The 14486-nt window shown below is 41.7% G+C and overlaps 2 protein-coding genes and 1 pseudogene across 2 annotated transcripts; 2 read left to right on the plus strand and 1 right to left on the minus strand.

Annotated features, from left to right (window-relative positions):
• Window positions 1–3712: 3712 nt before the first annotated feature.
• Window positions 3713–5270, minus strand: LOC110053467 (histamine H2 receptor-like). The gene has a single exon (XM_020759697.2). The coding sequence runs from the start codon at window positions 5137–5139 to the stop codon at window positions 4222–4224; it is 918 nt and encodes a 305-aa protein (XP_020615356.2). The 5' UTR covers window positions 5140–5270; the 3' UTR covers window positions 3713–4221.
• Window positions 5271–5411: 141 nt separating this feature from the next.
• LOC149116494 (uncharacterized) lies at window positions 5412–9671 on the plus strand. Its single transcript, XM_089283642.1, has 3 exons — window positions 5412–5542; window positions 5896–5984; window positions 6295–9671. Exon 3 carries the CDS (start codon window positions 7320–7322, stop codon window positions 9660–9662), a length of 2343 nt encoding a protein of 780 aa, XP_089139768.1. The 5' UTR covers window positions 5412–5542; window positions 5896–5984; window positions 6295–7319; the 3' UTR covers window positions 9663–9671.
• A 54-nt stretch (window positions 9672–9725) lies between these two features.
• LOC149116495 (uncharacterized) lies at window positions 9726–12054 on the plus strand (annotated as a pseudogene).
• Window positions 12055–14486: the final 2432 nt, after the last annotated feature.

A 14486-nucleotide genomic window follows, 5' to 3' on the forward strand; every position in this document is an offset into this window, starting at 1 on the left:
GAGCCCAGCAATTATCAGCTTTTTCTTTGTTACCGAAAGAACCCAGTTAAATGTAGCGCATGCGCAGTTGCTCGAGACCGATTGCTTTGGTAGAAATTTGCCGATTTCTAACGATTCAGTAGTTAGAATTTCAAGAAATTTGGCAAAAAAAAAAAAGTTCAGAATCCATGTGAATTATTGATAACACAGGGAGTTTTTAATAACACAGAACATGCAGTGAAAACGATTTACGGCGAATTACGAAAATCGCCTATGTCAAAATTTTATTAGAACAGTGTTGACAGAAGGGATTTAATGTCATTTCGTGGTGGGCAAACGATGAAAAAAATCTAAAGACTGGATTTTTTAAATAAACAAAAACCATTTTTAAGCTTAGTTTTTAACCAGCCCCGTTGTCGTGGCAACAGTACACACCTTAGCCAAAATGCGAGACTAAACCAGGAGCCATAATCGGGGACGGAGACCGTAATTCTTGGGATCCGCGCGCACCTATGATATGGGACAATTTTTCTATTTTTAGAACAAATTGCGCCATCCTGACGTCATTTATACGCGCGGATCCACGCACATGTCGGGGGCTCTCGCGTGGATGTTGTCACGTTGCGTGATCAAATGGTGAGAGTGGCGAGATTGCCTTGCAGATTTTTCACAGCGATGGCAGGGAATAAGGCAGGGAATTAGATCCAGCGCTCTTATGTGTAGCTTTATGCTCTAAACAAATGGAAAAGGTGAGTTTTTCGGGATCGAAAACAAGACTTCAATTTCGCGATGTGAATGAATAATAATATGTGCTCGCGTTAGTTGAACGCGTAAGCTCTTGCGTTTGTTCTGTAAAGAAAAGTTATGAAAGAAAGCTCTTTACTCTGGTATCGAGTTAATTTGAGAGTTTCCCAAACAATGCTTAATCATAACCAAACCCTGTTGTTGATAGTTTCTTATTGCTTCTGTTTGTTTGGCGAGTTTGCAAAAGTTTTTTTAAGGGAAAGTCTGATGCGTACATAAGTAGCTCATTTGCATAGTGCAGCGCGTGCACTTTCAAATCCGAGTCGGTGTTTTCAATTGTCAACAAATCTTGACAAAGATTTCTTTCGTTGTCTTTTGCGCTGAGAAGCTGCAACAATTTTCAACAACGCCAAAAGGCTACTAACATCATGTGTATTTCTTTAACATAGTGAAATTTTACACTGCGAAAATAAAATAAACAAGGAGTTTTGATAACTCAACCAACAAAATCGAAATCTTTATTCGAGTACCGTTGCTATTCGAGTTGATTGAAGAAAGCTGATTATTTCTGCTGTATTCACATATTTTCAGCTAAGCTTTTAATATGTTCTCAAACATTTATCAACCTTAAACATATTTCAAAACTAGAGATGTTATATGAGTTCGTTGTACGTTTTCACACGAAAGTGGGGAAGTCCAATTTGTCGTGTTTTACTCATGATTGTACAAAACACGCATCGGCGGGCGCTCTTATTCATCGACAACAGACAATTTATTGGATTTTTACACAAACAAAACTGAGCAGCATCTACAGACAAAATCTTTGTTGTCACTTATTGGGCCTTGATAAAGCATCAAGCGTTGCTTACAATTTAGGCAAAACTCAAACTTGCAATTACGTTGTTGTACTTACTTTTAATTACTTTGTTTTACTTTTCGGTCGAGAGAGACTGGCGAAATCCTCGCAACCGTGTGGCAAGAGGAGGGAAACTTTGAAGTCCTGAAACGGTGCTATATCCAAATATATCCAACTGTTTTTTGTTGTGTTATGGAAAAGCTGTTAATCTTCGTTCAACATATGTCAGAATATGTGAAACTTAGAGTGGAGTAATGTGGAGCTCTTGCAAAAGAAGCAGCGGAACACAACTTGGTCAGCGATATAAAGCGGGACATAACTAAATTCGGCACTGTCTTATTGGACTCAAACTGGAGTAGCTTACGACGAAAATACTAAAGCAAAATTCCATGAACGTATTGATTTGTGGGCCAAAAGCATCAAACATTTCGGGAATTTCGGACGCCATTTCCTCGCGGTGTATCCGCAAAAATCCACGCAGCATGTATGCGCGTGTGCCGCACATGATGGCACAATTTGTTCTAAAAATAGAAAAATTGTCCCATATCATGGGGACAGCCCCAATACTAGAAATGGCGCGCTTACGGTCTCCGTCCCCGATTATGGCTCCTGACTAAACCCTTTTTGTGGTTAACCTTGACTCTTGCAAAAAACGGGCGCTAAAGCATAAATATTTTAAAAGTAATGGTGAATTAGGCATAGACACTTGAAAACTGTTTTCGGTCACCTTAACTCTTCCGATATGCAGTCGGCAACACGACAGGCGCGTCTTGATTCATTAACATACCGTTCAACCGCTGTTTCCCGCTCCCTCTCTAGTTTGAAATTTAACCAGAAACAGACTGGAACTTTGTTAACGCATCAATAATACGCCCACTCAACACTTCCTTTGACTCCAAATGTGGACGACTTATTTTTTATTGTGGGAACTTGCGGTAAATTACCGACTCCGTAAGGATGTAATTGCTCCTCATCAAACGTAACAGATTGACAGTTTTTTCTCCTTTCCCGCTTTTCGACCAGAGGTCTTTCACTTCGCTGAGGCGAAGCAGAAATGGAAAAATTTTCAGAGATCAAGGCAAACTCACTTTCTTGGCGCCTCTTCACCAGACTTCTTACCGCCGGATCGCTTTGCACTTCGCCGCTCGCGCGCGTGACTCAAAGGTGAGCCCAGGGCGCTTATATTTTCAAATGTTGTTCAAATGTTGTTGTTTATAGTGGTCAATGCGCTTAGCTACACCTAGGTAGCCGGCCTTTTTCCGCCCTGGTGAGCCTGCTCGCAGGCTAGTTTTCTTGCGTCATCTGACGAATTTGTCGAAAACCTTGCAAAAATACGAGCCTGACGGCTCGTGATTTACAAGCTTTTCCCGTGGTCTATTGTTCAAGCTTTTCTAGTGTGGTCTACTGCTTAATTGATGTTTGCGCTCTGGCTTCTAAATTACTTTATGATCCTGACACCACTGAATACACTCGAAAACAGAAATGTCATAAGCTGTGATCTAAGAATATTCACAAGGAAATTTCAGCCTAAAATCGGCAGAAGAATAAGAATAAACAGCCTTGATCGGAAGGAAAAACAATACTCTTATATTAAAAAAAAAAAAAGAAGTGTAATCACGAGTCAGAAAGAGATGATTCAAACATTACGGGGTTAAAAACCAGGCCCCGACTAACTGGAGACAAACTAATCGATATTTACAAACGTAGGGGAGGAGCTGAATTCTGGTCTACTGTCGAAATAATTTCAGTTAGTGAACAGAATAGGAACTGAAACCGAGAATTTGAATTTACTTTGAAGAATGCCTAATCATCTGATGTTGTTAATGATATAGATATTATTGTTTGCTCTACTTTGTCTTCCTTTCCAAGTCTGAACGATAAAAATATTGTGATGGCAGAGGAAATTTGATAAAATGCTAGCCAAATTTTTTCGTGTCAAAACTGGGAATGTTATAATCATTGTTCCCCGTAGATGTGTCCTTTCACTTTTGCGTATCACACAACTGTAGGATACAGTCAGGCACCATTTCCTTCTCAACCTTGTATATCAGTGTCTCTCGTAATTTGCGTCTGTCGCACAATTCCCACAAGTGCCGCAAAAGATGACAGTAAGCGAGGTCTGGTAGCAAAATGTTTTATGCAGTAAAAACCTGGGAAAGGTCAATGGATTTAATCATTCCGTCTTCATTAACCGTCTTATTTTACAAACATCACTGATATTCAGTTAAATAGCTAGTAGAGTATATTGTATCGGTACAAGATAGATGTGACGAGTAATGATCGAAAGCAAGAGCACTGGAATTGAAAATTCCACATCGTCGTACACCTGCTCAAATCTAAAGGTCCCTCGATATGAACCGAAATAAACCGATAGTCAGTCAGCACCTGTGCGTGATGTTGATTTTTCACAACTTCACAGACAGTCATCATCAGACACAAACGTCCCGTGTTTTACATATTTTGACCCCGACTGGCTGCCATACGTCTTATGATCTACCTTGCGTAAATTCTGCTTTTCAGTTTTTTCGACTGTCTACTTTATGTCTTCTGTATCAACTATAAATTGCATCTTTCAGAGCTGTTTTAAGACCCATGACGTGCGCAGCGGTTGACAATGTTTGTGATTCAAAACCGACATGGACCTAATCTGAGTCGCTCCTACGCGCGCGACATGTCACAATGCTCCTAAAAGCACTTCGAAAATTTTCCAACCTCCAGGGGAACACAAATGGATTCACGGCTGAATTGGCCATTACAAGAAGAAACTGAGTGTCCCTGATCCAATGAATAAACACACAATTACAATCTTTGCACAGGTTGATGATGTAAATAAAAATACATGATGGGAGATAAAAAGCTAGTAACAACAGCATTACAATGAGCAGTGTTTTCGTCATTTTCTTTTCCCACATCATCAACTGTCTCATAATCAAGTTCTCTTCTGTACTCTCGTGCAAGGTGTCCCATTGCTGCATCTGGTGTCGCAAATACTTCAAAATCTTTGCGTTTGTAAAAATCAGCGCAACGATGGTAACAACCAAAGCTGTGTTTGCAAAGATGAAGCGATATATGTTGTACTTCACAAAGAAGTAGATCATCGTGAGCAGAATGGACAAGATCCACACCAAAACGGAAACCAAGAACGCCCTGACTGGGCTGAGTTGAGTTCGATAAGTCGTAGGGTGTACGATGGCGAGATAGCGCTCCAGCGCCAGGGCTGTCAGGCTGAGCAGAGACACTGTGCAAGATACAAAGAATGCGACAATCAACACCGTCCCAAAAAGTTCCTTCGGCTCGTCGATTGCCGCAAATATGTGATATACCGTAGACATAGAACCTGTTATCAGTCCAACGATAAGATCCGCAATACTAAGATTGACTACGAAGTAGTAAAAGGGTGTCCGCATGTCTCTGTTAGGATTCAAGAACACAGCAAGAACCACGAGAGAGTTCCCAACAGACGAAACGATAGTAATTAAAATTGAACATGAAGCCGTGAAGATGGACAAGTTCGTTGGAGCTGTAGTGTTTTCGCACGGATCTTTCCCAAGCAGAGACATACTCTGCTCTTTTCCATCAAAAAACGGCAAGTGGAAGTGTTTCCTGCAATATGACTTCAGTAGCTGGAAGCAGGCACTCTTCAAGTGCCAGCCCAAGCGAAAATTGCTGTTTACTTCCTGTTTCAGTAAAATCGAATTTTTGTAACCGTAACCAAATATTCATTTCACTTTCGCACGTGGCACCGCTGACCGAAACGCAGGCTCTAGAGACGAGATCGCATGGTTCGATCGAGCACTTTGATTGTGTTTTGGATGTGATAATTGGACGAGATGGATTACAAAAAATTACAAAATACGTCAACAGTGGATATCCTTGGTCACTTATACAAGGACTACCGGCCGAAGAAGAGAAAGGGTGTTTATGAGGTTGAGCGGCTCAATTTCGAAACGAGAAGGAAATGAGGTGAGCAAACAAATAAGCTTATTAAAGTCTAATCTGTTCGCTCGTCACTTCGCGGCTCGTTTTCGTCGATTGGCCGCTAAGGTTAGATTTAGACTTAGGAAAGATAAAACCGCCAAGAGCACCCTCAGAATACCCGTCCATTTATTTACATCTCTTTGAGCGTTGTAACAAACGAGGCGTATGAAAACAAAAGCAACCATTCAAGTTCAGTGAGATATTACGTAAGATCCTAGAATTTGACCTGAATATCCATGCCCTTTTCCTAAAAGTATATTTAATCTTTGATCTTGGCTTTTATTTCATTTCACTATTTGCCAAGTTCTCAGAAGCACTGTGTCTCATGATTTTTTCAGGGTACAGAATATTTGGTCAAGTGGAGTGGCTACTCCAAATATGAATCCAAGTGGGAGGTGTCAGATAACATTTCAGAGGATTGTATTTGGTCAGTTTTTTAAAATAAATATTACCATACACGTGTAACACACTGTTCGAGTATTATGATTTTTCTTTTGTGTTCTAAGTTTAATTGAGTTTAATTTCATGTGAACCTTTGAAATTGATGCAACATATTATTGTTTTCTTTCCCCCCTCTTTAAATTTTTAAATATACTTATATACTTATTTAAATTATTTAAGCTTATGAGACATGGAATTAAATGCAGAGAAGCATACACACAGTCTCTAATTTGTGTGGATAGTTAAAAGCCTCCGTAAAATAAAGTTCCTTATTGTATTCCTATTTGTATTGTTAGGTTGTTTGAAAACCCACAGCCAGGAAAGAATGAGGTAGTTCAGGCAGTAGACAGCTTCAGAATAGCAGTAAAAAGAAGATTGAAATCTGAATGTTGCCTTCCAGTGACAATCGATTTTCCCTCCCACATTTTCAAACACTTGTTTGAGGGTAGAGGAGAGTTCACTGGGGGCTGGTGTTACCTTGAAGAGAGGCACTCTGACAAAAAAGATTTTCCACAGGATTGGGACAGGTGCCTTGACTCTTTTGGAGAAGGGCGTAATTTTTTTTTTTTTTTTTGCGGTAAGAATGCGTTTCCTCTTGTCGTGGTCATCAAAAAAGTATTTGAAGCTACAACATGGGGAGATGCAGCCATGCAATAGGGCTTACCAGGAACGTCTCTCTTTTTCCTTTGCAAGAACCCCATGTTAACCCATTGACTCCTGGAGCTTTTTGACAAAAACGTATTTTTTGGACATTTTGGAGATTTTCAGGCTGGATATGGGCCAAATTAGCTCCAATCTGCTAAAAACGGCATCTACAACATGACAGCATGCCTTTCTTTCCACGTTGACGACCTTCTGTGCGTATTATATCTGCTGGACCGTCCCAGTTGTTGGATTTGCATCTCAAAACTCTTCATGCATCGTCATTATTCTTTTCTACTCCTGCAATAGGCCCTTTGCACGATCCGGTCACATGGTACAAAATCACACATGCTGGTGAGCAAGTTGCACATTGGGACTTCCAAAACAATGCCACTCGTACCAGTCCACCTGGACCTGCCTTTGTTTTAGAAGTCTCACTGCCATACAGCGTGCTCATGTGAATGACTTGCTAAACTTAGCGCCGGTGTTCAGCGATAAAGATACAACTTGTTTGAGGAAACTATACGACAGTTGCGGCGCTCATTTTAGAGGTCTCAAGGCGCTAGGAGTGGATGAAACTACCTTCGCAGCAGTGGTAGTCCCCGCCGCCCCCCCGCAAAAGTTGCCCGAAGCATTTTGCCTGACCATCACGAGGGGAGCCGACTTTCTGAACTGGTTGATGGAGGAATTGTTGAGCGCGTTTTTAAAGGAGTTGGAACTGAGGGAAGACCATTACTATGCAGTGTCCTCGGGTGGAAATACGCAGAATAGGAAGGACAGCAACACATTTCACACAAAGCAGGAAGTTGAGAACTGTGCGTTTTGCCTTGGGACACACGCACCAGCGAACTGTAAGAAAGTGAGCGATGTGAATGCACGTAAGACCATTTTAGTTAAGTACGGTAGATGTTTCAAATGTTTGCACAGGGGGCACCGAGCCCGAGATTGTAAGTCGATTGAATTATGTAACAAGTGTGGGCGGTCCCACCACATTTCAATTTGTGATAAGCAGGATAAGCCAGCAGTCAGTGAATTTGAAGTTAGACCAGAGGCTAACCCTACCACTACTAGCCCCAGTAGTTTTCATGTTGGTGCGGGAGATCGTGTAGCCCTACAGACTGCCCGTGCAGTCATCACCGGGGAGGGTCAGCCACTGAGGGTTAGAGTTTTGTTTGATGCCAGCAGTCATCGTTCCTTTGTCACAGCTGGAGTTGCTCGGCTTGCGCGGCTTCCTGTAACCAGGCAAGACTCGCTTGCAATAAGTACATTTGGGCAACGCTCAAGGGATATGAAGCTAAGGGACGTCGTCCAAGTCAATGTGAGTCCTATAGGGGGGGAGAGTTTCATTAACATGGAGGCATACGTAGTTCCAGAAATTTCTAGTATACCAAATACCCATGTAGAATTAGTAAAATCTGATTATCCCCACTTGAAAGGGATTTGGTTCTCTGATGTAAGTAAGGGAAGGGATGAGATGGTTATAGATGTATTGATTGGGGCAGACTACTTGTGGCATTTTCAGAAAGGGTGCACAATTAGGGGTAAGTTTGACGAGCCCGTTGCTGTAGAAACGGAGTTGGGGTGGGTCTTGTCAGGGCCCATGAAGGGCCAAGACACATGTAGTGATGTACACTTCACCCAGAAAAATTTCATTGCAAGCTCTGTGGAAGAGCAAGAAAGTCTAGAAGATGTCGGAAGATTGTGGGATCTGGAGACACTGGGTATTAGAGAGATTACTGACCAGGTTCATGAGTCATTTGAAAATAGCATCTCATTCAATGGGACCAGATACTCTGTTCGCTTACCTTGGAAGGAGGGGCACCCGGAACTTCCCAGTAATTATGGAACCAGTCTGTATCGTCTTAAAACTCAGATGCGAAGACTAGAGAAGGATCCTGAGATTCTCAAGGAGTATGGGAACATCATAGAAGACCAGCTACGAGTGGGGGTGATAGAAAAGGTAGCAGAGTTGGAAAAGGCCCCCAGGATTCATTACTTGCCTCACCAAGCAGTTGTTCGCCAAGAGTCAGCTACTACCAAGGTAAGAGTGGTATATGATGCTTCCTCGAAAGAAAGTAAGAGTGTCGCATGTTTGAATGATTGTTTGCATGTTGGACCCCCTCTGACCCCCTTGCTTTACAACATTTTGCTTCGATTCAGGGAAAATAGAGTGGTCCTGGTAGGGGATATTGAAAAGGCTTTTTTAAATGTGGAAGTTGACCCAGAGGATAGAGATTGTCTGCGTTTCTTGTGGGTGGAGGAACCCTTTTTATTGAATGCTACACTCCGACATCATGTCAAAAGGTATGAAATTTCGGACCCAAGGTTTGTAGCTAAGTTGTTGGATTCGTTTTATGTTGATGATTTTGTTGGTGGTGGAGCGACATCACAGGAAGGTGTGGAATTGTACCAGAAGACTCAGAGTCGAATGGCCGAAGGAGGTTTCAAACTCAGGAAATGGCCGACAAATGATTCACAGGTAAGGGCCAAAATGGCAACAAAAACCCAGATTGGTGATAAACAAGATGTGGTGACAGAGGAAGACATCAGTTATGCTAAGTCTTCTGTGGGCATGAAGTTGGGAAGCAAGGGCCAGAAGGTGTTAGGATGCGAGTGGGATTACGAAGCTGATGTCATCACTCTTGATCTGACGTTGATTGCGCAGCGTGCCGAAGGCTTACCTGCCACTAAGCGGAATACATTAAGGCTACTAGCAGGAGTCTATGACCCCTTGGGACTTATTAGTCCGGTTACAGTGAGTGTCAAGGTTATATTCCAAGAGATCTGTCGTCAGAAGTGTGGATGGGACGAACAGCTGGAGGGAGGGTTCAAGAAGGGCGTGGAAGATTGGATTAAGGGCCTCATTGACTGTCATAGGATTGATGTAAAATGCTGTGTTTATGACCACCCTCATGAGGAGGTGGAGGAGTGCTCACTGCATGGGTTCGCAGATGCAAGTAAGAAGGCCTACTGTGGTGTGGTGTACCTTGTTTATAGAACCCAGGTAGGTAGATATGTATGAATGTTGACTTCAAAGACAAGAGTGGCACCCTTGAAGGAGCTGTCAATTCCAAGGCTAGAGCTTATGGCAGCACTTATACTAGTGAAACTTATGGTCAATGTTGAAGGTGCTCTTGCCTCGCAGCAGAGTGTTACGTGTTCGAAACTGTGGCTGGACAGTCACACTGCCTTGTTCTGGATTATGAACAGAGGGGAATGGAAACAATTTGTCAAGCACCGTGTGAACGAAAATATGAAGCTGAGTGACAATGGAGATTGGAGGTACTGTCCAAGTCGAGAGAACCCTGCGGACATTGGGTCGAGAGGAATGTCTGCATCCGGTTTAAAGCAGAACGTATTGTGGTGGCAAGGTCCTGCTTGGTTAACAGAGTCAGAAGAGAGTTGGCCTTCAGGAGGATCAGTGTCACCTACCACTGAAAGTCAAGAACAAGAGAGGACGACCAGCATCCTTGTGACCTGAACTGACCTGGTTGTGGGGATAGACAAAGTCATTGAAATTGACAAGTACAGTTGCATAAGGATGGTTTTGAGAGTGACAGCATGGCTTAAACGGTTTTGCTTCAACGTGGCCAAGAAGACAAAGTCAGAGAGGAAGCATGGACCGCTATCCTTGCAAGAGCTGACGGAGGCAGAGACTGACTCTATAAAAGCAGCACAAAGAAAGTTAAAGTGTCAAGAGAACTACAAGCAGCTTTCTAACAAGTTTGGTCTTACTGAAGACAGTAAGGGTGTGATAAGATGCAAGGGACGGCTAGAGTATGCTGATTTGCCTGCGGAAGCGAAGGAGCCAATAATTTTACCCAAAGACCACCACCTGACATTCCTAGAAATTCAAAGATGTCACAAGAAGGTCCTTCACTGTGGAGTGAAGAGTACTCTTGCAGAACTGTGCACCAAATTCTGGGTTCCCAAGGGGAGACAAGTTGTGAAGAAGATATTGTCCCGGTGCGTGACGTGCAAGAAGTGGGAGGGTACAGCATTTACCCCACCAGCGACTGCAAGTTTACCAGAATTTAGGGTCAATCTGGCCCCGCCCTTCTCAAAGGTTGGGGTAGATTTTGCTGGGCCAATGTATGTCAAAGGATGAGGTAAGCAGTTAAAGAAGGTTTATGTCTGCTTATACTCATGCTGTGTTACTCGGGCACTACACTTGGACTTAGTGGAAGATCTCTCGACTCCTACATTTCTGAGGTGTCTGAGGAAGTTCACCGCGCGAAAAGGAACTCCCACCTTGATCGTGTCTGATAATGCAAAGACGTTCAAAGGAGCAGAGAGAGAGAGATACGCACACTTTTTCGACATCCTAAGGTAAGAGCAGAACTAGAAAACAAAGGTATCGAGTGGCGTTTCAACGTAGCAAAGGCCCCATGATGGGGAGGGTTCTTCGAAAGGATGGTGAAAAGCATTAAACGATGCTTGAGAAAGGTCATTGGAAATGCAAGACTTTCCTTTGACGAGATGTTGACAGTCCTTGTGGAGGTTGAAGGTACCCTTAATTCAAGGCCCCTGACTTATGATGACAACAACCCATCAGAGGAGGTTCTTACCCCATCCCATTTGATACATGGAAGAAGGATTCAGTCATTGCCAGAGGTACTAGAGTCAGAAGAAGAGTTTGGAGAAAGTAGTGCAACATATACCAGGAGGCAGAAGTACCTGACTAAGAAGCTGCAACATTTTTGGAAGAGGTGGCAACGGGAATATTTAACTGCCTTACGGGAGAGTCATGAAAACAAAACTGCTGGGAAAGGAAGATCGCCTAAGGAAGGAGATGTCGTGGTAGTACATGAAGATGGAGTGAAGAGAGGCCTCTGGAAGATGGGAGTGGTAGAAGGGTTGTTTTGTGGACGCGACAAAGAGGTAAGAGGGGCACATGTGAGGGTAATCACCAAAGGGAGGGATGTTCATATAACTAGGCCTGTTCAGAAATTGTATCCGATTGAAGTTCATGCTGGGCCGAATGCAGGTAAGAGACAAGACAGAAATCGAGCGCAACCAGCAAATTTGCAATGGAGCAGTCGGCCTCGCAGAGTGGCAGCTTTGGATGCGGCTAGAAGGATAAGCAGCCTGGCAAATCAGGAAAACGACTGACCTTGTGGCTATATTCTTGACTCATACAAGTCAAAAGGGGGGAGAGTGTCCAAAATCCGTAGTTGGCGTTACGCATTGCGTTACGCGTAGAGTTACGTATCTTGTCACGTGCTTAGCTTCAAGTTAATTGACAGATGAGTCATGTGCTTGAGAGAGAGAATGTTGGAGATGTTGATTGTGAATGAGAGAGAAAAGCACGAGTGTTTCAAAAAGATTGTTTACCTTGACAGTTCAAGATTGTACCGAGATTGTGAAGATATACAGTCCTCAGACTCAAGGAAATAAAGATTGTGAAGTCCTCATATGTGTGGATTTCTATCATATGTAGAGCATGGCCTATTACAAGTTTATTCAAAGCTTAAACCAGGTGTGAACAGTAACCACTTAAAAAAGACCTAAGAGAGTCATTTTGTTAGAATTCCATTCAACAGAATATTTTTTGTTGACTTGATGTTCTGCCAGAGATTTTGTGTAAAATTTTGTTATTTTGTTACTACTCATTATATCTTATGACAAGAATACTCTGCAGAGGGTTTGTGAATTCTGACATACCTTGTCCTGTAAACTGTTTCACATTGCTGTGTCTTTTCATGACTTCTGGGACATGGAATACCATAGAATGCATGTAGCATGTCACATTCTTTTTACTATAACCAGTTCTCTTGTTGCCCAAGGAACAAAACAGATTCACCCAATCTTTTGCCTTTAAAAACAACAACAATAACAACAACAGCAAAAAGACACTCTAGTAAGAACTATTATATCAAACACAAGAGACAGTGTTTCATTGCGATATCCAAACACCGAGAAGAGAGTTGAAAATACGACGTGCAGCGGAGTATTTTGGACAAAATTTGAGGCATTTAGATAGCTGATGAGACACTGTCTCGAGTGTTTGATATATCTTCTCAATCGAAACAAAAACTAAGGAGTAAATGGAGAAGTAAAATTGTCAAAATCTATGCTACTTAAGACCAAACCTTCCTTCACGGTTGTGATTTCCTTTGTTTTACCTTGATGAATTATTAATGAGTTTGATAAGTTAACTTCTGAAGCACAGACTGAACTACAGAATGAACATTATTTTAAAAAGTTAGGAGAAATTTAGGTCAAGAAATTGATTGCCAGCACCTTTTGGCAGAATGAGGAAGCATCAACATGTACAGAGCCCATGACTGAAATGTGATCCAAATATAGTTCTCCAAAGTCCTGTTAAATAAGAAATGTGGCATTATGAGATCGATATATTACTTGAATGGTATTGAGGTGGTTGAATAGGGGATACCTGTGTTCATGTGCTGAAGGTCGGATTTGACCACCAAAATTTTTAGAACTCAGGTAACTTTGTATGTTGTACTTTGCTCTAATGAACCATAATTTGTAGAATTTTGTTCATGGGTTAAGATATTAATTTGCTTGTACACAGTCATTAAGGAAAACTGTAACCAAATTTGTTGAATGATGCAGTTTAAAATAAAGTATATTGTTTTTCAGTGTTAAACATTTTTATACTTGAAAGAATAATATTCGTACCCTCCATATTTTCTCCACAGTTGCAGCTGTGTCTTTTCTCAAAAGAGTAGAAAAGTGTCCAGGGAAGGTCCCTGGTGACAGTTTTTTTTTTTTTTTTTCATTTCCCATCAGACTGGTCCAGTCGTAGGTATTGGAACCCTGGCATTCTTTTTCTCCCAGACAGGGAATGTTATGCCACATTTGTTTATGGTCTGTACTGCCTCCTGCAAATGCTGCGCTATAGCTTTAGGATTAGAAACTTTATTTTTGTGGGCTTCCTCGTCATCCCATTCAATCATCTCATCCAGAAGATTGAGAGTAAGCGCATCTGTTACCCTTAGTAACAGCCGATACAGCTCATCAAGGATGATGTGATCTAGGGGGTTGAGACAGGAAAAGTTTTTGTTTCCTCACTTTAAACAGCGGCACCTTTTTAAATCTTCTAGTGCGCGCTTCTGTGGGCTGCTTTCGTAATAGTTATCTGGCTTGGACATATCATACCTGTGGTGTGAAAAATAAGGTTAGCTCTCCTTTAACTAACAACAATAAATGTGCAAAACCACATACACATGCACAAAGAAAATGTGTTAAATATGTAAGACTCCAGGTGGAGCACCTCTGTCCCTAAATGTTAAAAATGATTGGTATCTTTCTATTGACATGTTAGTTTTAATCTGCTAGATTATTTCTCTATCAGATTCACTAACCTTTTGACTTTGTGTATTGTGCACCACAAGCAAGAGTAGTGTGATGTAGCACCACGTAGGCCTGTGATTAACAAAAGAAACTGGAAGAGAGGATAATAATAATTATGAACAGTTGAGAAAGGTAATAATAGTGTCCATAATATTGGAATTAATAAGTACATTTTTCTGAGCATCACATTTTGTTTAGTATGTACATGGTAGAAATTTGCATGTGATTTGTTTCGACTTCATTTAAATGAGTTAATGTTAGTGATTGATTATATAATATGGGACCAAGACATCTAATAATCAAACCTATGTTCATGCACCTTCAAATGTAACATTTACTAACTTAATAGTCTCCACCTAGGAATAACTCCACAGGGATTTGGTTTTCCCCCACTTTGACAAAGCCAACCTCTTGTACTTCATTGATGTCTTGAAAGATGTGATCTGAAATTACTCTGCAATTGTAGTGTAATCCTCGCTGCCTTTGACAACTGCAATTGTGCGGTTCCCTGTTAATATTGAAATGT

This window comes from Orbicella faveolata, unplaced genomic scaffold, assembly GCF_042242905.1.
Source record: "Orbicella faveolata isolate gen_17 unplaced genomic scaffold, um_ofav_v1 contig_12, whole genome shotgun sequence".
NCBI classification, from domain to species: Eukaryota; Metazoa; Cnidaria; class Anthozoa; order Scleractinia; family Merulinidae; genus Orbicella; species Orbicella faveolata.